Source organism: Phocoena sinus, chromosome 8 (genome assembly GCF_008692025.1).
Source record: "Phocoena sinus isolate mPhoSin1 chromosome 8, mPhoSin1.pri, whole genome shotgun sequence".
In the NCBI taxonomy this organism is placed as follows: domain Eukaryota; kingdom Metazoa; phylum Chordata; class Mammalia; order Artiodactyla; family Phocoenidae; genus Phocoena; species Phocoena sinus.
The window spans coordinates 30973194-30998132 of record NC_045770.1 but is presented as its reverse complement, the minus strand read 5'-3'; the positions used below and the strand labels follow the sequence as shown (position 1 = coordinate 30998132).

Genomic DNA, 24939 nt, shown 5'->3' with positions numbered 1-24939 from the left:
ACAAGCAACTCTGCCAATATAATGGACAACCTGGAAGAAATGGACAAATTGTTAGAAAAGCACAACCATCTGAGACTGAACTAGGAAGAAATAGAAAATATCAACAGACCAATCACAAGCACTGAAATTGAAACTGATTAAAAATCTTCCAACAAACAAAAGCCCAGGACCAGATGGCTTCACAGGCAAATTCTATCAAACATTTAGAGAAGAGCTAATACCTATCCTTCTCAAACTCTTGCATAATATAGCAGAGGGAGGAACACTCCCAAACTCATTCTATGAGGCCACAACCGCCTGATACAAAAACCAAAGATGTCACAAAAAAAGAAAAGTACAGGCCAATATCACTGATGAACATAGATGCAAACCTCCTCAACAAAATACTAGCAAACAGAATCTAACAGCACATTTAAAGGATCATACACCATGATCAAGTGGGATTTATCCCAGGAATGCAAGGATTCTTCAATGTATGCAAATCAATCAATGTGATAAACCATATCAACAAATTGAAGGAGACAAACCATATGATCATCTTGATAGATGCAGAAAAAGCTTTGGAAAAAATTCAACACCCAGTTATGATAAAAACCCTCCAGAAAGTGGGCATAGAGAGAACTTATCTCAACATAATAAAGGCCATATATGACAAATCCACAGCCAACATTGTTCTCAATGTTGGTGAAAAACTGAAACCATTTCCACTAAGATCAGGAACAAGACAAGGTTGCCTACTCTCACCACTATTATTCAACATAGTTTTGGAAGTTTTAGCCACAGCAAACATAGAAGAAAAAGAAATAAAACGAATCCAAATCAGAAAAGCAAAAGTAAAACTGTCACTGATTGCACATGACATGATACTATACATAGAGACTCCTAAAGATGCTACCAGTTAACCAATAGAGCTAATCAATGAATTTGGTAAAGTAGCAGGATACAAAATTAATGCACAGAAATCTCTTGCATTCCTATACACTAATGATGAAAAATTTGAAAGAGAAATTAAGGAAACACTCCCATTTACCATTGCAACAAAAAGCATAAAATACCTAGGAATCAACCTACCTAAGGAGACAAAAGACCTGTATGCAGAAAACTATAAGGCACTGATGAAAGAAGTTACAAATGACACAAACAGATGGAGAGGTATACCATGTTCTTGGATTGGAACAATCAACATTGTGAAAATGACTCTACTACCCAAAGCAATCTACAGATTCAATGCAATCCCTATCAAACGAGCAGTGGCATTTTTTTTTTTTAACATCTTTATTGGGGTATAATTACTTTACAATAGTGTGTTAGTTTCTGATTTATAACAAAGTGAATCAGCTATACATATACATGTGCTCCCATGTGTCTTCCCTCTTGCGTCTCCCTCCCTCCCACTCTCCCCCTCCCACCCCTCCAGGCTGTCCCAAAGCCCCGAGCTAATATCCCTGTGCCTTGCGGCTGCTTCCCCCTAGCTATCTACCTTACTACGTTTGTTAGTGTGTATATGTCCATGACTCTTTCTTGTCCTGTCAAAACTCACCCTTCCCCCTCCCCATATCCTCAAGTCCGTTCTCCAGTAGGTCTGCGCCTCTATTCCTGTCTTATCCCTAGGTTCTTCATGACATTTTTTCCCCTTAAATTCCATATATATGTGTTAGCATACGGTATTTGTCTTTGTCTTTCTGACTTACTTCACTCTGTATGACAGACTCTAGGTCTATCCATCTCATTACAAATAACTCAATTTCATTTCTTTTTAAGGCTGAGTAATATTCCATTGTGTATATGTGCCACATCTTCTTTATCCATTCGTCCGATGATGGGCACTTAGGTTCTTTCCATCTCCGGGCTATTGTAAATAGAGCTGCAATGAACATTTTGGTACATGACTCTTTTTGAATTTTGGTTTTCTCAGGGTATATGCCCAGTAGTGGGATTGCTGGGTCATATGGTAATTCTATTTGTAGTTTTTTAAGGAACCTCCATACTGTTCTCCATAGTGGCTGAACCAATTCACATTCCCACCAGCAGTGCAAGAGTGTACCCTTTTCTCCACACCCTCTCCAGCATTTATTGTTTCTAGATTTTTTGATGATGGCCATTCTGACTGGTGTGAGATGATATCTCATTGTAGTTTTGATTTGCATTTCTCTAATGATTAATGATGTTGAGCATTCTTTCATGTGTTTGTTGGCATTCTGTATATCTTCTTTGGAGAAATGTCTGTTTAGGTCTTCTGCCCATTTTTGGATGGGGTTGTTTGTTTTTTTGTTATTGAGCTGCATGAGCTGCTTGTAAATTTTGGAGATTAATCCTTTGTCAGTTGCTTCATTTGCAAATGTTTTCTCCCATTCTGAGGGTTGTCTTTTGGTCTTGATTATGGTTTCCTTTGCTGTGCAAAAGCTTTGAAGTTTCATTAGGTCCCATTTGTTTATTTTTGTTTTTATTTCCATTACTCTAGGAGGTGGGTCAGAAAGGATCTTGCTGTGATTTATGTCATAGAGTGTTCTTCCTATGTTTTCCTCTAAGAGTTTGATAGTTTCTGGCCTTACATTTAGGTCTTTAATCCATTTTGAGCTTATTTTTGTGTATGGTGTTAGGGAGTGATCTAATCTCATACTTTTACATGTACCTGTCCAGTTTTCCCAGCACCATTTATTGAAGAGGCTGTCCTTTCTCCACTGTACATTCCTGCCTCCTTTATCAAAGATAAGGTGTCCATATGTGCGTGGGTTTATCTCTGGGCTTTCTATCCTGTTCCACTGATCTATCTTTCTGTTTTTGTGCCAGTACCATACTGTCTTGATTACTGTTGCTTTGTAGTATAGTCTGAAGTCAGGGAGCCTGATTCCTCCAGCTCCTTTTTTCGTTCTCAAGATTGCTTTGGCTATTCGGGGTCTTTTGTGTTTCCATACAAATTGCGAAATTTTTTGTTCTAGTTCTGTGAAAAATGCCAGTGGTAGTTTGATAGGGATTGCATTGAATCTGTAGATTGCTTTGGGTAGTAGAGTCATTTTCACAATGTTGATTCTTCCCATCCAAGAACACGGTATATCTCTCCATCTATTTGTATCATCTTTAATTTCTTTCATCAGTGTCTTATAATTTTCTGCATACAGGTCTTTCGTATCCTTAGGTAGGTTTATTCCTAGATATTTTATTCTTTTTGTTGCAATGGTAAATGGGAGTGTTTTCTTGATTTCACTTTCAGATTTTTCATCATTAGTATATAGGAATGCCAGAGATTTCTGTGCATTAATTTTGTATCCTGCTACTTTACCAAATTCATTGATTAGCTCTAGTAGTTTTCTGGTAGCATCTTTAGGATTCTCTATGTATAGTATCATGTCATCTGCAAACAGTGACAGCTTTACTTCTTCTTTTCCTATGTGGATTCCTTTTATTTCCTTTTCTTCTCTGATTGCTGTGGCTAAAACTTCCAAAACTATGTTGAATAAGAGTGGTGAGAGTGGGCAACCTTGTCTTGTTCCTGATCTTAGTGGAAATGCTTTCAGTTTTTCACCATTGAGGATGATGTTTGCTGTGGGCTTGTCATATATGGCCTTTATTATGTTGAGGAAAGTTCCCTCTATGCCTACTTTCTGGAGGGTTTTTATCATAAATGGGTGTTGAATTTTGTCGAAAGCTTTCTCTGCATCTATTGAGATGATCATATGGTTTTTCTCCTTCAATTTGTTAATATGGTTTATCACATTGATAGATTTGCGTATATTGAAGAATCCTTGCATTCCTGGAATAAACCCCACTTGATCATGGTGTATGATCCTTTTAATGTGCTGTTGGATTCTGTTTGCTAGTATTTTGTTGAGGATTTTTGCATCTATGTTCATCAGTGATATTGGCCTGTAGTTTTCTTTCTTTGTGACATCCTTGTCTGGTTTTGGTATCAAGGTGATGGTGGCCTCGTAGAAGGAATTTGGGAGTGTTCCTCCCTCTGCTATATTTTGGAAGAGTTCGAGAAGGATAGGTGTTAGCTCTTCTCTAAACGTTTGATAGAATTCACCTGTGAAGCCATCTGGTCCTGGGCTTTTGTTTGTTGGAAGATTTTTAATCACAGTTTCAATTTCAGTGCTTGTGATTGGTCTGTTCATATTTTCTATTTCTTCCTGATTCAGTCTTGGCAGGTTGTGCATTTCTAAGAATTTGTCCATTTCTTCCAGATTGTCCATTTTATTGGCATAGAGTTGCTTGTAGTAATCTCTCATGATTTTTTTTATTTCTGCAGTGTCAGTTGTTATTTCTCCTTTCTCATTTCTAATTCTATTGATTTGAGTCTTCTCGCTCTTTTTCTTGATGAGTCTGGCTAGTGGTTTATCTATTTTGTTTATCTTCTCAAAGAACCAGCTTTTAGTTTTATTGATCTTTGCTATTGTTTCCTTCATTTCTTTTTCATTTATTTCTGATCTGATTTTTATGATTTCTTTCCTTCTGCTAGCTTTGGGGCTTTTTTGTTCTTCTTTCTCTAATTGCTTGAGGTGCAAGGTTAGGTTGTTTATTCGAGATGTTTCCTGCTTCTTAAGGTGGGCTTGTATTGCTATAAACTTCCCCCTTAGAACTGCTTTTGCTGCATCCCATAGGTTTTGGGTCGTTGTGTCTCCATTGTCATTTGTTTCTAGGTATTTTTTTATTTCCTCTTTGATTTCTTCAGTGATCACTTCATTATTAAGTAGTGTATTGTTTAGCCTCCATGTGTTTGTATATTTTACAGATCTTTTCCTGTAATTGATATCTAGTCTCATGGCGTTGTGGTCAGAAAAGATACTTGATACAATTTCAATTTTCTTAAATTTACCAAGGCTTGATTTGTGACCCAAGATATGATCTATCCTGGAGAATGTTCCATGAGCACTTGAGAAAAATGTGTATTCTGTTGTTTTTGGATGGAGTGTCCTATAAATATCAATTAAGTCCATCTTGTTTAATGTATCATTTAAAGCTTGTGTTTCCTTATTTATTTTCATTTTGGATGATCTGTCCATGGGTGAAAGTGGGGTGTTAAAGTCCCCTACTATGAATGTGTTACTGTCAATTTCCCCTTTTATGGTTGTTAGTATTTGCCTTACGTATTGAGGTGCTCCTATGTTGGGTGCATAAATATTTACAATTGTTATATCTTCTTCTTGGATCGATCCCTTGATCATTATGTAGTGTCCTTCTTTATCCCTTTTAATAGTCCTTATTTTAAAGTCTATTTTGTCTGATATGAGAATTGCTACTCCAGCTTTCTTTTGGTTTCCATTTGCATGGAATATCTTTTTCCATCCCCTTACTTTCAGTCTGTATGTGTCTCTAGGTCTGAGGTGGGTCTCTTGTAGACAGCATATATAAGGGTCTTGTTTTTGTATCCATTCAGCCAATCTGTGTCTTTTGGTGGGAGCATTTAGTCCATTTACATTTAAGGTAATTATCGATATGTATGTTCCTATTCCCATTTTCTATATTGTTTTGGGTTCGTTATTATAGGTCGTTTCCTTCTTTTGCATTTCTTATCTAGAGAAGTTCCTTTAGCATTTGTTGTAAAGCTGGTTTGGTGGTGCTGAACTCTCTCAGCTTTTGCTTGTCTGTAAAGGTTTTAATTTCTCCATCAAATCTGAATGAGATCCTTGCTGGGTAGAGTAGTCTTGGTTGAAGGTTTTTCTCCTTCATCACTTTCAGTATGTCCTGCCACTCCCTTCTGGCTTGTAGGGTTTCTGCTGAGAGATCAGCTGTTAACCTTATGGGGATTCCCTTGTGTGTTATTTGTTGTTTTTCCCTTGCTGCTTTTAATATGCTTTCTTTGTATTTAATTTTTGATAGTTTGATTAATATGTGTCTTGGCGTATTTCTCCTTGTATTTATCCTGTATGGGACTCTCTGTGCTTCCTGGACTTGATTAACTATTTCCTTTCCCATATTAGGGAAGTTTTCAACTATAATCTCTTCAAATATTTTCTCAGTCCCTTTCTTTTTTTCTTCTTCTTCTGGAACCCCTATAATTCGAATGTTGGTGCGTTTAATGTTGTCCCAGAGGTCTCTGAGACTGTCCTCAGTTCTTTTCATTCTTTTTTCTTTATTCTGCTCTGCAGTAGTTATTTCCACTACTTTATCTTCCAGGTCACTTATCCGTTCTTCTGCCTCAGTTATTCTGCTATTGATCCTATCTAGAGTACTTTTAATTTCATTTATTGCGTTGTTCATCGTTGCTTGTTTCATCTTTAGTTCTTGTAGGTCCTTGTTAACTGTTTCTTGCATTTTGTCCATTCTACTTCCAAGATTTCGGATCATCCTTACTATCATTATTCTGAATTCTTTTTCAGGTAGATTGCCTATTTCCTCTTCATTAGTTAGGTCTGGTGGGTTTTTATCTTGCTCCTTCATCTGCTGTGTGTTTTTCTGTCTTCTCATTTTGCTTATCTTACTGTGTTTGGGGTCTCCTTTTTGCAGGCTGCACTTTCGTAGTTCCCGTTGTTTTTGATGTCTGTCTCCAGTGGCTAAGGTTGTTTCAGTGGGTTGTGTAGGCTTCCTGGTGGAGGGGACTAGTGCCTGTGTTGTGCTGGATGAGGCTGGATCTTGTCTCTCTAGTGGGCAGGTTCACGTCTGGTGGTGTGTTTTGGGGTGTCTGTGGCCTTATTATGATTTTAGGCAGCCTCTCTGCTAATGGGTGGGGTTGTGTTCCTGTTTTGCTAGTTGTTTGGCATAGGTTGTCCAGCACTGTGGCTTGCTGGTCGTTGAGTGAAGCTGGGTGCTGGTGTTAAGATGGAGGTCTCTGGGAGATTTCCACCGTTTAATATTATGTGGAGCTGGGAGGTCTCTTGTTGATCAGTGTCCTGAAGTTGGCTCTCCTACCTCAGAGGCAGAGCCCTGCCTCCTGGGCTGGAGCACCAAGAGCCTTTCATCCACACGGCTCAGAATAAAAGGGAGGAAAAGTAGAGAGAATTATTAGAAGTATGAGGAAAGAAAGAAGGAAAGGAGGAAAGGAAGGAAGGAAGAAAGAAGCAAAGAAGGAAAGAAAGGAGGGAGGGAGGGAGGAAGGAAGGAAGGAAGGAGGGAAAGAAGGAGAAAATGTAGAGAGAATTAGTAGAAGTATGAGGAAAGAAAGAGGGAAAGGAGGAAAGGAAGGAAGGAAGAAAGAAGCAAAGAAGGAAAGAAAGGAGGGAGGGAGGGAGGGAGGGAGGAAGGTAGGAGGGAAAGAAGGAGAAAATGTAGAGAGAATTAGTAGAAGTTTGAGGAAAGAAAGAAGGAAAGGAGGAAAGGAAGGAAGGAAGAAAGAAGCAAAGAAGGAAAGAAAGGGAGGGAGGGGGGAAGGAAGGAAGGAAGGAGGGAAAGAAGGAGAAAATGTAGAGAGAATTAGTAGAAGTTTGAGGAAAGAAAGAAGGAAAGGAGGAAAGGAGGAAAGGAAGGAAGGAAGAAAGAAGCAAAGAAGGAAAGAAAGGAGGGAGGGAGGGAGGGAGGAAGGGAGGAAGGAAGGAGGGAAAGAAGGAAAAAAGACAGAAAGAAAGAAGATACAGTAAAAATAAAATAAAGTATAATATAGTTATTGTACTAAAAATTATTTAGAAAGAAAAAAAAAAAAAAAAAAAAGAACAGATAGAACCTTAGGACAAATGTTGGAAACAAAGCTATACAGAGAAAATCTTACACAGAAGCATACACATACATGTTCACAAAGAGAGGCAAAGGGGGAAAAATCATAAATCCTGCTCCCAGAGACCACCTCCTCAACCTGGGGTGATTCGCTGTCTAAAGGAGGGAAGGAAGGAAGGAAAGAAAGAAAGAACGAAGGTAAAGTACAATAAAGTTATTACAATTAAAATTAATTATTAAGAAAAAAAAATTTAAAAAAAAAAAAAAAAAACCATGGACGGATAGAGCCCTAGGACAAATGTTGGAAGCAAAGCTATACAGAGAAAATCTTACACAGAAGCATACACATACACGTTCACAAAGAGAGGCAAAGGGGGAAAAATCATAAATCCTGCTCCCAGAGACCACCTCCTCAACCTGGGGTGATTCGCTGTCTAAAGGAGGGAAGGAAGGAAGGAAAGAAAGAAAGAACGAAGGTAAAGTACAATGAAGTTATTACAATTAAAATTAATTATTAAGAAAAAAAAAATTTTTTTTTTTTTAAAAAAACCATGGACGGATAGAGCCCTAGGACAAATGTTGGAAGCAAAGCTATACAGAGAAAATCTTACACAGAAGCATACACATACACGTTCACAAAGAGAGGCAAAGGGGGAAAAATCATAAATCCTGCTCCCAGAGACCACCTCCTCAATTTGGGGTGATTTGTTGTCTAAAGGAGGGAAGGAAGGAAGGAAAGAAAGAAAGAAAGAACGAAGGTAAAGTACAATAAAGTTATTACAATTAAAATTAATTATTATGAAAAAAAAATTTTTTTTTTAAAAAACCATGGACGGATAGAGCCCTAGGACAACTGTTGGAAGCAAAGCTATACAGAGAAAATCTTACACAGAAGCATACACATACACGTTCACAAAGAGAGGCAAAGGGGGAAAAATCATAAATCCTGCTCCCAGAGACCACCCCCTCAACCTGGGGTGATTCGCTGTCTAAAGGAGGGAAGGAGGGAAGGAAAGAAAGAAAGAAAGAATGAAGGTAAAGTTCAATAAAGTTATTACAATTAAAATTAATTATTAAAAAAAAAATTTTTTTTTTTTAAAAAAAAACCATGGACGGATAGAGCCCTAGGACAAATGGTGGAAGCAAGAGTATACAGACAAGATCTAACACAGAAGCATACACGCACACATTCACAAGAAGAGGAAAAGGGGAAAAAATCACAGATCTCGCTCCTAAATTCCCCCTCTTCAATTTGGGATCACTCCCTGTCTATTCAGGTATTCCACAATGCAGGGCACATCAAGTTGATTGTGGAGCTTCAATCCGCCGCCTCCGCGGCTGCCGGGAGAGACCTCCCCCTCTCCTCCCTGCTCTCACAGCTCACAGGAGCTCAGCTTTGTACCCGGCCCTGCCCCTGCGCGCAGATCGCTGGAGGGCGTCTGTTTTTTTGCTCAGACAGGACGGGGTTAAAGGAGCCGCTGATTCGGGAGCTCCGGCTCACTCAGGCCGGGGGTTGGGGGATGGGGGAAGGCGGGGCACTGCGTGCGGGGCGGGCCTGCGGCGGCAGAGGCGGCGTGACGCTGCGGCAGAGGCCGGCGTGACGCTGCACCGGCCTGAGACCCGCCGTGCGTACTCCCGGGGAAGTTGTCCCTGGATCCCGGGAAACTGGCAGTGGCGGCCTGCACAGGCTCCGCGGAAGAGGGGCGCGGAGAGTGACCTGTGCTCGCACACAGCCCCCCTGGTGGCGGCAGCAGCAGCCCCAGCGTCTCCTGCCCGTCTCTGGGCTCCGCGGTTTCAGCCGCGGCTCGCGCCCGTCTCTGGGGCTCGCGCTTCCCGCCGCGGCTCGCGCCCGTCTCGGGGGCTCGCGCCCTCAGCCGCGGCTCGCGCCCGTCTCTGGGGTTCGCGCTTTTAGCCGCGGCTTGCGCCCGTCTCTGGAGTTCCTTTAAGCAGCGCTCTTAAACCCCTCTCCTCGCGCACCAGGAAACAAAGAGGGAAGAAAAAGTCTCTTGCCTCTTCGGCCGGTGCAGGCTTTTCCCCGAACTCCCTCCCGGCTAGTCGTGGCGCACCAACCCCTTCAGGCTATGCTCAAGCCGCCAACTCCAGTCCTCTCCCTGCGCTCCGTCCAAAACCGAAACCCGAGCCTCAGCTCGCAGCCCCGCCCGCCCCGGCGGGTGAGCAGACAAGCCTCTCGGGTTGGTGAGTGCAGGTCGGCACCGATCGTCTGTGCAGGAATCTCTCCGCTTTGCCCTCCGCACCCGTCGCTGTGCACCACTCCGCGGTCCCGAAGCTCCCCCCTCCGCCTCCCGCAGTCTCCGCCCGCGGAGGGGCTTCCTAGTGTGTGGAAACTTTTCCTCCTTCACAGCTCCCTCCCACTGATGCAGGTGCCGTCCTTATTCTTTTGTCTCTGTTTTTTCTTTTTTCTTTTGCCCTACCCAGGTACGTGGGGAGTTTCTTGCCTTTTGGGAGCTCTGAGGTCTTCTGCCAGCCTTCAGTAGGTGTTCTGTAGGAGTTGTTCCACGTGTGGATGTATTTCTGGTGTATCCGTGGGGAGGAAGGCGATCTCCACGTCTTACTCTTCCGCCATCTTCCCGCCGACCTCTCGTGCCTGAGCTTTCTCAGTGGCATTTTTCATGGAACTAGAACACAAGATTTCATGATTTGTATGGAAACACAAAAGACCCCGAATAGCCAAAGCAATCTTGAGAAAGAAAAAGAGAGCTGGAGGAATCAGGCTCCCTGACTTCAGGCTATACTACAAAGCTACAGTAATCAGAGTATGGTACTGGAACAAAAACAGAAATGTAGATCAGTGGAGCAGGATAGAAAGCCCAGAGATAAACCCATGTATCTATGGTTACCTTATCTTTGATAAAGGAGGCAAGAATACACAATGGAGAAAAGACAGCTTCTTCAATAAGTGGTGCTGGGAAAACTGGACAGCCACATGTAAAAGAATGAAATTGGAAAACTCCCTAACACCATACACACAAAAAAACCCTCAAAATGGATTAAAGAACTAAATGTAAGGCCAGACAGTATAAAACTCTCAGAGGAAAACATAGGCAGAACACTCTATGACATAAATCACAGCAAGATCCCTTTTGACCCACCTCCTAGAGAAAGGGAAATAAAAACAAAAATAAACAACTGGGACCTAATGAAGCTTAAAAGATTTTGCACAGCAAGGAAACCATAAACAAGACAAAAATACAACCCTCAGAATGGGAGAAAATATTTGCAAATGAAGCAACTGACAAAGGATTAGTCTCCAAAATATAGAAAAAGCTCATGCAGCTCAATATCAAAAATCAAGCAACCCAATCCAAAAATGGGTAAAAGCCTAAACAGACATTTCTTCAGAGAGGATATACAGATTGCACACAAAGACATGAAAGGATGCTCAACATCACTAATCATTAGAGAAATGCAAATCAAAAGTACAATTTGGTATTACCTCATACCAGTCAGAATGGCCATCATCAAAAAGTCTACAAACAATAAATGCTGGAGAGGGTGTAGAGGAAAGGGAACCCTCTTGCACTGTTGATGGGAATGTAAATTGATACAGCCACTATGGAGGTTCCTTAAAAAATTTGAAAAGAGCTACCATACATACGACCCAGCAATCCCACTACTGGGCATATATACCCTGAGAAAACCATAATTCAAAAATAGACATGTATCACAATGTTCACTGAAGCACTGTTTATAATAGCCAGGACATGGAAGCAAACTAAGTGTCCATCATCAGATGAATGGGTGAAGAAGATGTGGCACATATATACAATATAATATTAGCCATAAAAAGAAATGAAATTGAGTTATTTGTAGTGAGGTGGATGGACCTAGAAACTGTCATACAGAGTGAAGTAAGTCAGAAAGAGAAAAACAAATACTGTATGCTAACACATATATATGGAATCTAAAAATTTTTTTAAAAAGTGGTTTTGAAGAACCTAGGGGTAGGACAGGAATAAAGACAAAGACGTAGAGAATGGACTTGAGGACACAGGGAGGGGGAAGGGTAACCTGGGACGACGTGAGAGAGTGGCATGGACATATATACACTACCAAAGGTAAAATAGATGGCTAGTGGGAAGCAGCCGCATAGCACAGGGAGATCAGCTCAGTGCTTTGTGACCACCTAGAGGGTTGGGATAGGGAAGGTGGGAGGGAGATGCAAGAGGGAGGGGATATGGGGATATATGTATACCTATAGCTGATTCGCTTTGTTATACAGCAGAAACTAACACACCATTGTAAAGCAATTATACTCCAATAAAGATGTTTTTAAAAATCCAAAAAATAATAATAAAAAATAAAGGAGGGAAACATTTCTCTTCAAAAATAATCTAGGGAGTAGGTGAGCAAAAAAAATGTGTGAAGAACACTGATCTAATCTAACAGGCCATTTTACAAATGATAATGTTGATACTCCGAGATGTTAGAATACTCTCACCTAATCCTGAAGCCAGACCCGTAAAGCAGTATTACCTGACATTTCTTTTTTACCTGGTGGTGTGAAGACCCATTGTGAATATACTTCAAAGAGAATACAGCTCTCATCTAGGGCTTTTTCACCTCGGATATCTGACCCCTGCCAAATTGCAGTGTGTATATTTATGTGCATTTTTCTGACGAACACTTCTATAGTTTTATGGTCACTTTACAGGAGACTTAAACTAAACAGAACTTAATAGTTAACTCATAAGTCTCTACCCAGGTAATTGCCTTCTTAATTCAAGTTCATTTCTCTGTTGAATCTCTTACCTGAGGCTCATGCTTTTCTGACCCTCTTGCATACTCTTGTCTCTTACCTCTTTCAAAGATGTGAAACAGTCTTCACGCAGAAAAACCTCTTTTATTAAATCTTACTTGTAGTAAGTCATCCGTGATCTCAACAGGGTGACCTAGTCTATGTTAACTACGCACGAACTGAAGACTTCTTTAAACTAGAGCGGGACATGAAAATTAATTGCTCTGGGAAGATTCTGATTGCCAGATATGGGAAAATTTTCAGAGGAAATAAGGTAAAAAAATAATCTTTTTTTCTTTTCCACAAAAATAAAAAGTTATATTGTATCTTACATGGGTAGAACCACATCCTTAAAACTTTTGGAGGACTGTGATCTTCTCATACTCTGTACCAGCCCACCTAATAGGGAAGATACATTTTCTAGCTTATATACAGGGGTTTTAAACTGGGTCATTTGAATTCGGCCAGGGTAGAAGTTCAGGGAAACAGAACAGGTTTTGTCCATACCTACACATTATGCCTGTGGTCTACAAAGAAGCATGCATTTGATTTGTTGTTAACCTTCAGTATCTTTGTTTTAAATGTTACCTTTGAAAATATTTACTAAGTTAAATTTTAGTATTAATTCTTATTATAGGTAACGAGAGAAACCAATTTATACACAGCAGTTTTGAAAGTTACTATCACTTAATTTGGCTTGATTTGCTAATATTTTTTCCTCTTTTGTGGGAAGCTAAATTTCAGAAATATTCCCTCTCAACCATAGAAGAAATGGGAGTCTAGTCTGTGGAGTCTACTTGCTTATTGTGCTTCTAGACTAGAGGAAGGAAGTAGCACATACTCACTACCACTAATATGTACATTTTTAAAATCTGCTGCTCTGAGGGCTGATTCAGCCTTGGAAACTCATTTTTAGAGCTTGCAGTAGGAAAAAGAAAAAGCCAACTCTCTGAGATGTCCCTTGTTTTAAGTCTAAGGATAAAAGATTGAAGATAAGGTTTAGCTACTTATTTAAGAGTAATTTTGAGTTACCAACCTAAAATAAGAAAGACTGTCTATTCCAGGTTAAAAATGCCCAGCTGGCTGGGGCCAAAGGGATCATTTTGTACTCAGATCCTGCTGATTACTTTGCTCCCGGGGTGGAGTCCTATCCAGGTGGTTGGAATCTTCCTGGAGGTGGTGTTCAGCGTGGAAATATCTTAAATCTTAATGGTGCAGGAGACCCTCTCACACCTGGCTACCCGGCAAATGGTGAGTGACCAGGCCTTAATCATCACAAAAACCTTAACATTGTAAAGTGATTTTACTAAAGGATTTCCTTTGACACATAGATAAAGTATGTCTTTTTCTCGTTCTCTTTGTATCTAAGAATAAAGGAATTTGAACTTAGAAAATTGTTGGTTCGGGTCCCTTATCCCTTATTTGGAATCCTTGGGTCTGATAGGTTTTGAAATGCAGACATTTTCAGATATTTAAAAGTAATATGGTGCATATACCATTTCTGGCATAACATTCACATAGGAGGCTGGAGCATAAAATGGGAAGCAAGCATGTAAATATTTTTGCAGTAAAATGTATGAATAATCATATTAAGCAGAGGAATGTAAGTAATATAAATAGTCTGTCTGCTCAAGTCAGATCTTGCTTCCAAATTAGTTTACATCAGATCATGTTTTGTTGACAAGTAAATTCCCCCCAATTAATGGATTTCACAGTTTTAAAAATTTCTAGTTGTAGATAAGGGATAGTAGAACAAAAGAAGTTCTATAAATCCCTGAAATGACATTTAGAATTTAGAGCCTAGAAAATGCTTATTGTATCATTGCTGTATAAAGATAATAGTGATCACTTTCAAGGAGTATTTCCTAAATGCTAGCTCTTACATGCATTAACAACCCTATAAGCTTTGTTGTGTTATTATCTCTACTTGACAGAGGAGGGAAGAGCGACTAGAAGTAAGCAAACTCTGCCCTAGACCATCACACCACTAAATGAGGAGTAGGGATTCAAATTCAGATGGTCTGGCTCCAGAGTCCACATGTTTGTCTTATGCTGAAATGCTCTGCTGTAAAACAGTAGATCATTAACAAAGGGAGCTAATTTATTTTGAATGTACTCAGCTAGTTGATGACATTTACAAAAATCTGTGATCACTTAATTTGTGTGGTTTAAAACTAACTAAGGTGTGTACCTTGGATAAAATAGGTTACCAAGTATCCATGGCATTTCCATATTTATATTTCATCTGGTTTTTCTATCAAATTGTAAACTCCTTTAAAGTTTATGCATTTTGTCTTCGTAAATCTTCTTGGAATATAGTACATTATCATAGATTTTTTTTAAGCAACACATATTATCCTATAATAAAATCACATGTCTACCTGAACTTTACTTACTTAGCCTTTTTATTCCCAAGTTTTGAAAAATGCAACTTCTCCCAAGCTCTGTTGGTTATATAAAGTTAAAATTGTACCTCCTGCTGATGCAGGGGACACAGGTTCGTGCCCCGGTCCGGGAAGATCCCACATGCCGCGGAGGGGCTGGGCCTGTGAGCCATGGCCGCTGAGCCTGCGCGTCCGGAGCCTGTGCTCCACAACGGGAGAGGCCACAGCAGTGAGAGGCCCGCATACCACAAAAAAACCCCACAAAAAACATGTGAACATAAAATAAGATTAACTGGAGTATTTCTGTTTATTATCCTCAAATTAAAAGATGACATTGTAGAAAGAAAAATCATGTTATCCCTGTGAGGCTTGCATTTGTTGAATTCCCTTTTGTGCCCTATTTTTTTTCTTTTCCTTTTAATTTTAGTTTTTATTATGGAATAGTTTTAACATACAAAAAAATAGAGAAAATTATCACCACTCTGTCAATCTTATTTTATCTCTTCATGTTTCCTTTTGCATTATTACCCTAAAGAACTTTAAAACAAATCCCATGTAACGTATTATTATGTCATTTTACTATAAAAAGAATAGCTTTTACAATCCCCTAAAGCTCTTATAATTTAAAGTTTGAAGAAAAAAATTGAAAAATAGCTCTTATTTTTCTTAAATCTGAAGAAATGACAGAAAATGTGTTTTTATTTTGAGGTGGAGTTTACATGTAACAAAACGCACAGGTCTTGAGTTAATTCAATAAATTTTTTAAATTGCATGTATCTATATCACTCAAAATAAGATATAGGACATTTCTATGACTCCAGAAAGTTCTCTGGTGCCCCTTTCTGGTCAATTTTTACCATATCCCCCTAGGAGCAACCACTTCCTGATATCTGTCATCATTGATTAGTTTGGTTTTGAACTTCATATAAATGGAATCAGATAGTAACTATTCTTTTGTGTGTTGGTGGAAAATCAAATAACAGTCAAGCTAAGAAGAAAGAAAAGAGAATTTTATCTGAGTCAAACTGAGGACTATAACCCAGGGAACAGATTTGCAGAAGCTCTGAGAACTGTTCCATTGGTCAGGAGTTAGAGATGCAATTTTATACATTTCTGAGACAAAGAATTTCTGTGTTATATTGACAGGTTAGCATTCTACATAAAGTTGATCAAAGATGTTTTGGTCAATACAGCTCTCTGTATGGGATGGAAAAGAAATTAAAATAACCTTAAAACTACAACGTTGCTGTCTGAATAAAGCAGCCATTTTTGTTAAAGGTTGATTACATCCTCCTGTTTCAGGAGGCCTGGTTAATGTACAATACAGATGCACATTGCACATTGGGAAAGGCCTACCACAAAGCGGGCATATTATTTTTTTCCTTTCTTAGTTTGATTTTCCGGTCATAGAAAAATTTATGATTTTCCCTCATCATTTGCCTTGCTGCTCTCACTCACGTGATTAGTGATTAGTCACGTTATTGTGTGTGTTAATAGTTTCTTCCCTTTACTTGCTGAGTAGAATTCTATTATGGGACTGTTCTACAAATTGCTTATTCATTTTCCGATTTACAAACAGCTGGACTGTGTCCCATATGGGCTACCTAGATTCAGCTGCTATGAGCAATTCTGTGCAGGTCTTTTTGTGGACATATGTTTCCATCTTTCTTGGGTAAATACCTAGGAGTGTAATTGTTCTGCCATAGGGCATAATTCTGTATAACATTACTTTTCAAAGAAGTTATTTAAAGTGACTCTCTAATTATACACTCTTACAAGAATGTATGAGAGTTTCAGTTGCTCCACATTTTCGCTAACATTTGAAACTGTCTGTCTTTCTAATTGTAACAGTTCTAGCAGATGCAATTTAAGAATGTGTTTAATCTGATTTACAGAGAACATTTTGAAAGGGACTCCATTTTTATTAGAAGTATGTTCAACTTTTTTTCAGAATATGCTTATAGACGTGAAATCGCAGAGGCTGTCGGTCTTCCAAGTATTCCTGTTCATCCAATTGGATACTATGATGCACAGAAGCTCCTAGAGTAAGTTTGTAAGAAACAAACAGATGGCTATTTGGGTAATTCTCTTTACTGGCAATCTTCAACTTTCATGTTTTTATCTTCATTATTTGATACTGAAATTTTCTGTGCTCAATTTTTACCCTACCCCCCTAGAAGCAACCACTTTCTGATATCTATCATCATTGATTAGTTTGGTTTTGAACTTGATATAAATGGAATCAGATAGTGTCTATTCTTTTGTGTGTTGGCAGAAAATCAAATAAGCGTACAATTTTATCACCATTTTATAGAACAGTGGTTCTAACCTGGGATTTGCTTTAAATACTGGTATCCAGTGTGTGACAGCCATGAAAGTGAGTCTTTCAGATCATCAACTGTGGGGAGTGTCATTGATAAGGTGCTCCACTGTGTTTTGAAATCCATCACCCTGTTTGTATCAAGGCCATGTTTCCCATAGATGCTCCCAGTCAGTAACTAAATGCAGCAAGGGTACTAAATGAGGCCCATTACTGGGAGGCATGGGACTCCTCTGATGGGAGACTCTGGCTCAGGACTCCCTGACAGCCTTGCTATCAAGGGATTCTGCCACCAGCACTCTTCTTTCTTCGTTTTCTCTTTTACCCAATTTCTGACCTGCATTGCAGTCTGATGGCTTTCTCAGCCTCTCTTAGCTCCCTTGCTATTTCCTTCACACGCCTTTCCTCTAATAAATCTCTTACTTATTGAAACCTCTTATTGTCTTCTTCTTGGTGGACCTGGAATAATGCCCTTTGAAAGCATCTTCCATTGATTTTCATCTTTATCCATTCCACTTCTTCCTCTGCTTTCACTATTGAAGCTTCTCCAAAGTTGTTATTGTTTAACCTGACATTGGAGCTCTTTCCTCTTTCCTGTCCTGCTTTCTCCCATCTGCATGTCCCTTCTTCTCCATTATCCTTGAGGAGGGGAGAGAGCACTGACTTCTCTGAAAGTAGAATCACTGGAGATCAAAGCATCCGGCCAGTTAGTCCCTTTTCTTCTTTGAGTTTAAGGCATTCTTAATCATTTTATTCTAGAATGTATAAGAAAACTTATTTATGACCTAGTTCAGTGCCCTCATTTTTACAGGTGAGGAGGCTGTCATCAGAGAATTGGAGGTGTCTGTCCAATTTAAGGGCAGATTAAGGAATAGCAAGCACCCTGGTCTTTTTTTCTTTTGAGCTCTTAGCTTTACCACATGGGTTAAGATTCAGGATGGGGCACAACTTTTGAGGGCACCACGGACTATGTGTTTGTGTAAATATAAAGTCTAAATATTCATTATATTTAAAAGATGAACGTGATTGTAGCTTTACCTGTGATAGTGGAAAATTGTAAACAACACAAATCTTCAATAATTGATAAGTAGTTAAATATATTACTGTCTATGACAGTACATGAAGCCATTAAAATATATGTTGTACAAGAGTATTTAACAATGTTGGTACATGCTTATGCTATACTATTAAATAGAAAAAGTAGATTTCAAATATATATATATATAAAATAATCCCTAAATTATAAGTTTTAAAAAGTAAACCTGTATTATCTTTGTAGTTAGAAAAAGAGCGCATGGAAGGAAAGAAGGAAGGATTATACAGAATTGGACGTGAGGTTTATTTAACCATGTCTACCATTTGACTGCTCTGGTAAACTAGTTGAATTTGGCTATGCCCTACCTGGGTAGTAGAATTATTAATACTTGATCAAAAAAATTACCAAATGTATTTAAGTCAGCTTTAGTAAGTCATTTTGTAAATGCAATCACCATTAAATAACATAAATTCTATGGAAGTATATTTTGCATTCAAAACACCATGATTAAAAATGAATTTTGGTAGTACAGAAATGTATTAAAAATGTATTTGGAAGGAGAAGATGATCTGTGTATACTAAAAGCAATAAGATAATTTCTGTTTTACCATCCATACCTTCTAAGGTATAGTGAAATGTTCTAGACTGGAATTTAGTCATAAAACATTTTAAGAACATGTAATTTGTTTGTGAATTTAATTGGGTGTATTTACTCCCTCTGCATAATTATCTAGGGAGTGTGCTACGTATTCATTATAGTCAGTTCTCATATTCCCACAAATGGTTAGCAGTGTAACATTATGTATTAATTAGAATAGACAGTATTTTACAAATTGGATATATCATAAAATGAAAGTTTCTTAACAAGTATTTGAGAAGAAGAGGAGAGACATAAAGGTATATAATGGCCCAGGTATGCCGAGAACTTTAATAAAAAGTTGATGAAATGTGAATTATAGAAAAAAGAAAATTGTGTTTACCTAGGTGGGAGAAAAGGGGAACAGGGTGTATGTTCTTTCTTATTCTTTTTTGAATCTGTACTGAAGGGAATGTGGTTACGTGGTTTCTTTTTGTCTCCCTGAGTAACTATCAGGATTATAATGACAGCAACGACAATAATAATAAAGACAATGATAATAGCATCTAACATGCATAGAGTGCTAATTATATTCTAGCACTTACTTTTTGCTAAATGATTACATACTGTTTACCAATTAGCCCATAAAACAACTGCATGAGTTAGTATTGTGATAACTAATTTTACAAATAAAGAAATCAAAGTTCAGAGAGTATGTGATAGATCTGGGACCCAAATTCATGTCTGATGTAACAGACAGCTTTGTTGAGCATCACTTATTCTCTATTCAACAGCACAAGCATTTAGGAGGCATCTCTTTGTCAAGGCACTGTCTCATTCTTGTGTCTCTGCTCAGAAGACCTTTAATGGCTTCCTACAGCCTGTCCACTCAAGGTACACTTATGGAATGGCCTCTTTTTGTCAAGCACTGTGATAAAAGTATGATTTATATATAGACTTTGTTCTCAGGGCCCTCAAAATATAGTATAGAAGCTCACAGCTAAATAGAGGCTACATGACAAACCACGAAATTCTAGCACATCATTTTCTGCCCATCTAGCTTGTTCCTAATTTTTAAGAATTAAACTCATTATTTTGAGATAATTGTGATTCACATGCAACTGTAAGTAGTACTAAAGAGTCCCTCTAGGCCATTTATCCAGCTTTCCCCAATGGTAACATCTTGCAAAGTATAGTACAATATCACAACCAAGATACTGATATATTTCTTTTTATACTCATGACACAAAACATTTCCATCATCACCAGGATCCCTTACGTGGCCCTTTTAGCCACACCCACTCCTTTCCTGTCCCCCTCCATCCATACCCTCTGACCTTAACTCCTAGCAGCTACTAATCTGTTCACCATTTCTATAATTTCATCATCTCAAGAATGTTATATAAATGTATACCCTTGTGGGATTTTTCTTCACTCAGCATAATTCTCTGGAGATTTGTTCAAGTTGTTGTATATATAGTTTTTTTTCTTTTTAATACTGAGGAGCGTTCCATTGTATTTGGCATCACAGTTTGTTTCACCATTCAAAGAACAACTAGTTTGTAGCTATTATGAATAAAGCTGCTACAGATAATCATGTACAGATTTGTGTGTCAACGTAAGTTCTCATTTCTCTGGAGTGCAATTGCCGGGTCATATGATAATAGCATGTTTACTTTTTTAAGAATCTGACAAACCTTTTCCATAGTGGTTTTATCCTTTTACATCCTACCAGCAATATAAAAAAAATACAGTTCTTCCAATCCTTTTATAAGCACTTGTATTCTGACGTCACAAAATATTTCAGGTTTGTCTTGTATTTTCTTTCAATATTTCTAGTTTTCTGATAATTTTCATCATGAATGGATGTTGAATTTTCCCCAGTGTTTTATTGTTGCTGTGGTTGTTTGTTTTCTGCATCAATTTTTCTGATCATGTGGTTTTTCTTTAGCCTGTTAATGTGGTATATTACACTTTTCGATTTTTGTATGTGGTATCAGTCTTGCATTCATGGAATAAATCTCACTCGGTCATGGTGTATAATCCTTTCAAAATGCTGTTGAATTTGGTTTTCTAGTATTTTTATTAATGATTTTTGTTGTCAATATTCACATTTATCTTTAGTTTCCCTGTGATTTCTATTATCTGACTTTGGTGTCATGGTAATGTTTGTCGCATAGGGTAACTTTAGAAATGTTCCTTCTGTTTTTCTAAAGAGCATGTGAAGGATTGGTGTTTATTCTTTACTGATTGCTAGCATTCAGCAGTGAAGCCATATGGGCGTCTCTTTCAGAGTTTTTTTTGTTTTGTTTTGGTTTTTTGCGGTAGGCGGGCCTCTCACTGTTGTGGCCTCTCCCGTTGTGGAGCACAGGCTCCGGACGCGCAGGCTCAGCGGCCATGGCTCACTGCTGAATGGCTCACTGCCTGTGGGATCTTCCCGGACTGGGGCACGAACCCGTGTCCCCTGCATCGGCAGGCAGACTCTCAACCACTGCGCCACCAGGGAAACCCTCTGAGAAGTTTTGATTACTTGTTATAGCCTACTTACATTTTCTCTTTCTTCAGTTTTGGTAGTTTATATCTTTTCAGGAATTCATTTCATTGAGGTTAATTTGTTGGTATATAACTGTTTATAGTGTTCCCTTATAATCCTTTTTATTTCTGTAAAGTCAATAGTAGTATTCCCTCTTTTGTTCCTGATTTTCAGTCTTCTCCCCTTTTTTTCTTGGTCAGTCTAGCTAATGATTGTCAATTTTGTGGATCTTTTCAAAGAACCAACTTTTGCTTTCATTCATTTTTCTTTATCTTTTTTTCTAGATTCTATTTTGTTATTTTTGCTCCAGTCTTTATTATTGCCTTTCTTATGCTTATATGAATTTAGCTTTCTTTTCATTGTTGAGTTTCTTTGGATGGAAGATTAGTTTATTGATTTGATAGCTTTCTACTTTTTTAATATAGGTGTTTACAGCTATGTATTTCCTTCTAAACACTGTTTTAACTGCATCTCATAACTTTTGGTGTCTTATGTCTTCATTTTTATTCATCTCAAAGTTTTTTTGTGTGTGTGTGGTACACGGGCCTCTCATTGTGTGGCCTCTCCCGTTGCGGAGCACAGACTCTGGATGTGCAGGCTCAGTGGCCATGGCTCACAGGCCCAGCCACTCCGCGGCATGTGAGATCTTCCGGGACTGGGGCATGAACCTGTGTCCCCTGCGTCGGCAGGCGGACTCTCAACCACTGCGCCACCAGCGAAGCCCCCATCTCAAAGTATTTTCTATTTACTCTTGTGATTTTTTTCTATGAGCCATTGGTTATTTAGGGTCAGTTGTTTAATTTTCATATATTTGCAAATTTTCCCAATTTTTTTCTGTTATTTTTTTCCTCAGAAGTTTAATTGCCTAGCAACACATTATCATAAATTACTCTCAAATTAATTATTTGGCTTCAGTTCAGAATCATTTATTAATGATGGTGGCAGTCAGCATCCATACATGGCTATTCTTAGAACACTGCTGTCTTCTTTTTCTTCTTTGTCTCTCTTTTTTTTTAAATTGGAGTATAATTGCTTTACAATGTTGTGTTAGTTTCTGCTGTACAGCAAAGTGAATCAGCTATATGTATATGTATATCCCCATATCCCTTCCCTCTTGGACCTCCCTCCCACCATCCCCCCATCCCCACCCATCTAGGTCATCACAGAGCACCGAGCTGAGCTCCCTGTGCTGTACAGCAGGTTCCCACTAGCAGTCTATTTTACACATTGTACTGTATATATGACAATCCTAATCTCCCAGTTCATCCCACCCTCCCCTTCCCCCAATGTGTCCACCGCCAATTCTCTATGTCACCCTCTCTATTGCTGCCCTGCAAATGGGTTCATTGGTACCATTTTTCTGGATTCCATTTTCTGGATATGCATTAATATATGATATTTGTCTTTCTCTTTCTGACTTACTTCACTCTGTATGACAGACTCTAGGTCCATGCACATCTCTGCAAATGCCCCATTTTCATTCCTTTTTACAGCTGAGTAATATTCCATTGTATATATGTACCACATCTTCTTTATCCATTCATCTGTTGATAGACATTAGGTTGCTTCATGTCCTGGCAGTTGTAAATAGTGCTGCAATAAACATTGGGGTGCTTCCCTGGTGGCGCAGTGGTTAAGAGTCCGCCTGCTGATGCAGGGGACACGGGTTCATGCCACTGGTCCGGGAAGATCCCACATGCCGTGGAGTGGCTGGGCCCATGAGCCATGGCCGCTGAGCCTGCACATCCCGAGCCTGTGCTCCGCAACAGGAGAGGCCACAACAGTGAGAGGCCCGCATACCACGAAAAGAAAAAAAGAAAAGAAAAGAAAAGAAAAAAAGAATAAACATTGGGGTGTATATGTTTTTTGGAATTATGGTTTTCTCAGCATATGTGTCTAGTAGTGGGATTGCTGGGTCATATGGTAGTTCTAATTTTAGTTTTTTAAGGAACGTCCATACTGTTCTCCATAGTGGCTGTATCAATTTACATTCCCACCAACAGTGCAAGAGGGTTCCCTTTTCTCCACACCCTCTTCAGCATTTATCATTTGTAGACTTTTCGATGATGGCCATTCTGACCAGTGTGAGGTGATATCTCATTGTAGTTTTGATTTGCATTTCTCTAATGATTAGTGATGTTGAGAGTCTTTTCATGTGTTTGTTGGCAATCTGTATATCTTCTTTGGAGAAACGTCTACTTAGGTTTTCCATGTATTTTTGGATTGGGTTGTTTGTTTTTTTGATATTGAGCTGCATGAGCTGTTTGTATATTTTGGAGATTAATCCTTTGTCAGTTGCTTCATTTGCAAATATTTTCTCCAATTCTGAGGGTTGTCTTTTGGTCTTGTTTATGATTTCCTTTGCTGTGCAAAAGCTTTTAAGTGCAGTTCAGTCCCATTTGTTTATTTTTGTTTTTATTTTCATTACTCTAGGAAGTGGGTGCTGTGATTTATGTTTTCCTGTGTTTTCCTCTGAGAGTTTTATAGTGTCCTGTCTTACACTTAGGCCTTTAATTCATTTGAGTTTATTGTTGTGTATGGTGTTAAGGAGTGTTCTAATTTCATTCTTTTACATGTGGCTGTCCAGTTTTCCCAGCACCACTTATTGAAGAGGCTGTATTTTCTCCATAGTGCATTCTTGCCTCCTTTGTTATAGATTAGATGACCATAAGTACATGGGTTTATCTCTGGGCTTTCTTTCCTGTTCCATTGATCTATATTTCTGTTTTTGGGCTAGTACCTTACTGTTTTGATTACTGTAGCTTTGTAGTATAGTCTGAAGTCAGGGAACCTGATTCCTCCAGCTCCGTTTTTCTTTCTCAAGATTTCTTTGGCTATTCGGAGTCTTTGTGTTTTCATACAACTGTAAAATTTTTGTTCTAATTCTTTGAAAAATGCCATTGGTAATTTGATAGTTATTGCAATGAATCTGTAGATTGCTTTGGGTAGTATAGTCATTTTCACAATATTTATTCTTCTAATCTAAGAACATGGTATATCTCTCATCTGTTTGTGTCATCTTTGATTTCTTTCATCAGTGTTTTATAGTTTTCTGAGTACTGGTCGTTTGCCTCCTTAGCTAGGTTTATTCCTAAGTATTTTATTATTTTTGATGCAGTAGTAAATGGGATTGTTTCCTTAATTTCTCTTTCTGATCTTTCATTGTTAGTGTATAGGAATGCAAAAGATTTCTGTGCATTAATTTTGTATTGTGCAACTTTACCAAATTCATTGATGAGCTCTAGTAGTTTTCTGATGGCATCTTTAGGATTTTCTATGTATAGTATCACGTCATCTGCAAACAGTGACAGTTTTGCTTCTTTTCCAATTCGTATTCCTTTTATTTCTTTTTCTTCTCTGATTGCCATAGCTAGGACTTCCAAAACTATGTTGAATAATAGTGGTGAGAGTGGACCTCCTTATTTTGTTCCTGATCTTAGAGGCAATGCTTTCAGTTTTTTACCATTGAGAATGATGTTTGCTGTGGGTTTGTCATATATGGCCTTTATATGTTGAGGTAGTTTCCCTCTATGCCTACTTTCTGGAGAGTTTTTAGTATAAATGGGTGTTGAATTTTGTCCAAAGGTTTTTCTGCATCTATTGAGATGATCATATGGGTTTTATTCTTTAATTTGTTAATATGGTGTATCATATTGCTTGATTTGCATATATTGAAGAATCCTTGCTTACTAAATTCTTATACTATAGCTGGTTAGTAAAAGGTTTGTATGATTAATAAAGAGATGATA

The 24939-nt window shown here is 38.5% G+C and overlaps 1 protein-coding gene across 3 annotated transcripts in view; it reads left to right on the top strand.

Annotated features, from left to right (window-relative positions):
- Positions 1 to 24939, top strand: part of LOC116758197 (glutamate carboxypeptidase 2) — a 187026-nt gene that overhangs the window by 136135 nt on the left and 25952 nt on the right. For all 3 annotated transcript variants that reach the window (XM_032640984.1, XM_032640982.1, XM_032640983.1), the window contains 3 exons: positions 12489 to 12614; positions 13405 to 13591; positions 16676 to 16769. In XM_032640984.1, the coding sequence (XP_032496875.1) occupies positions 12489 to 12614; positions 13405 to 13591; positions 16676 to 16769 (407 nt within the window). The remainder of the gene's footprint in view (positions 1 to 12488; positions 12615 to 13404; positions 13592 to 16675; positions 16770 to 24939) is intronic.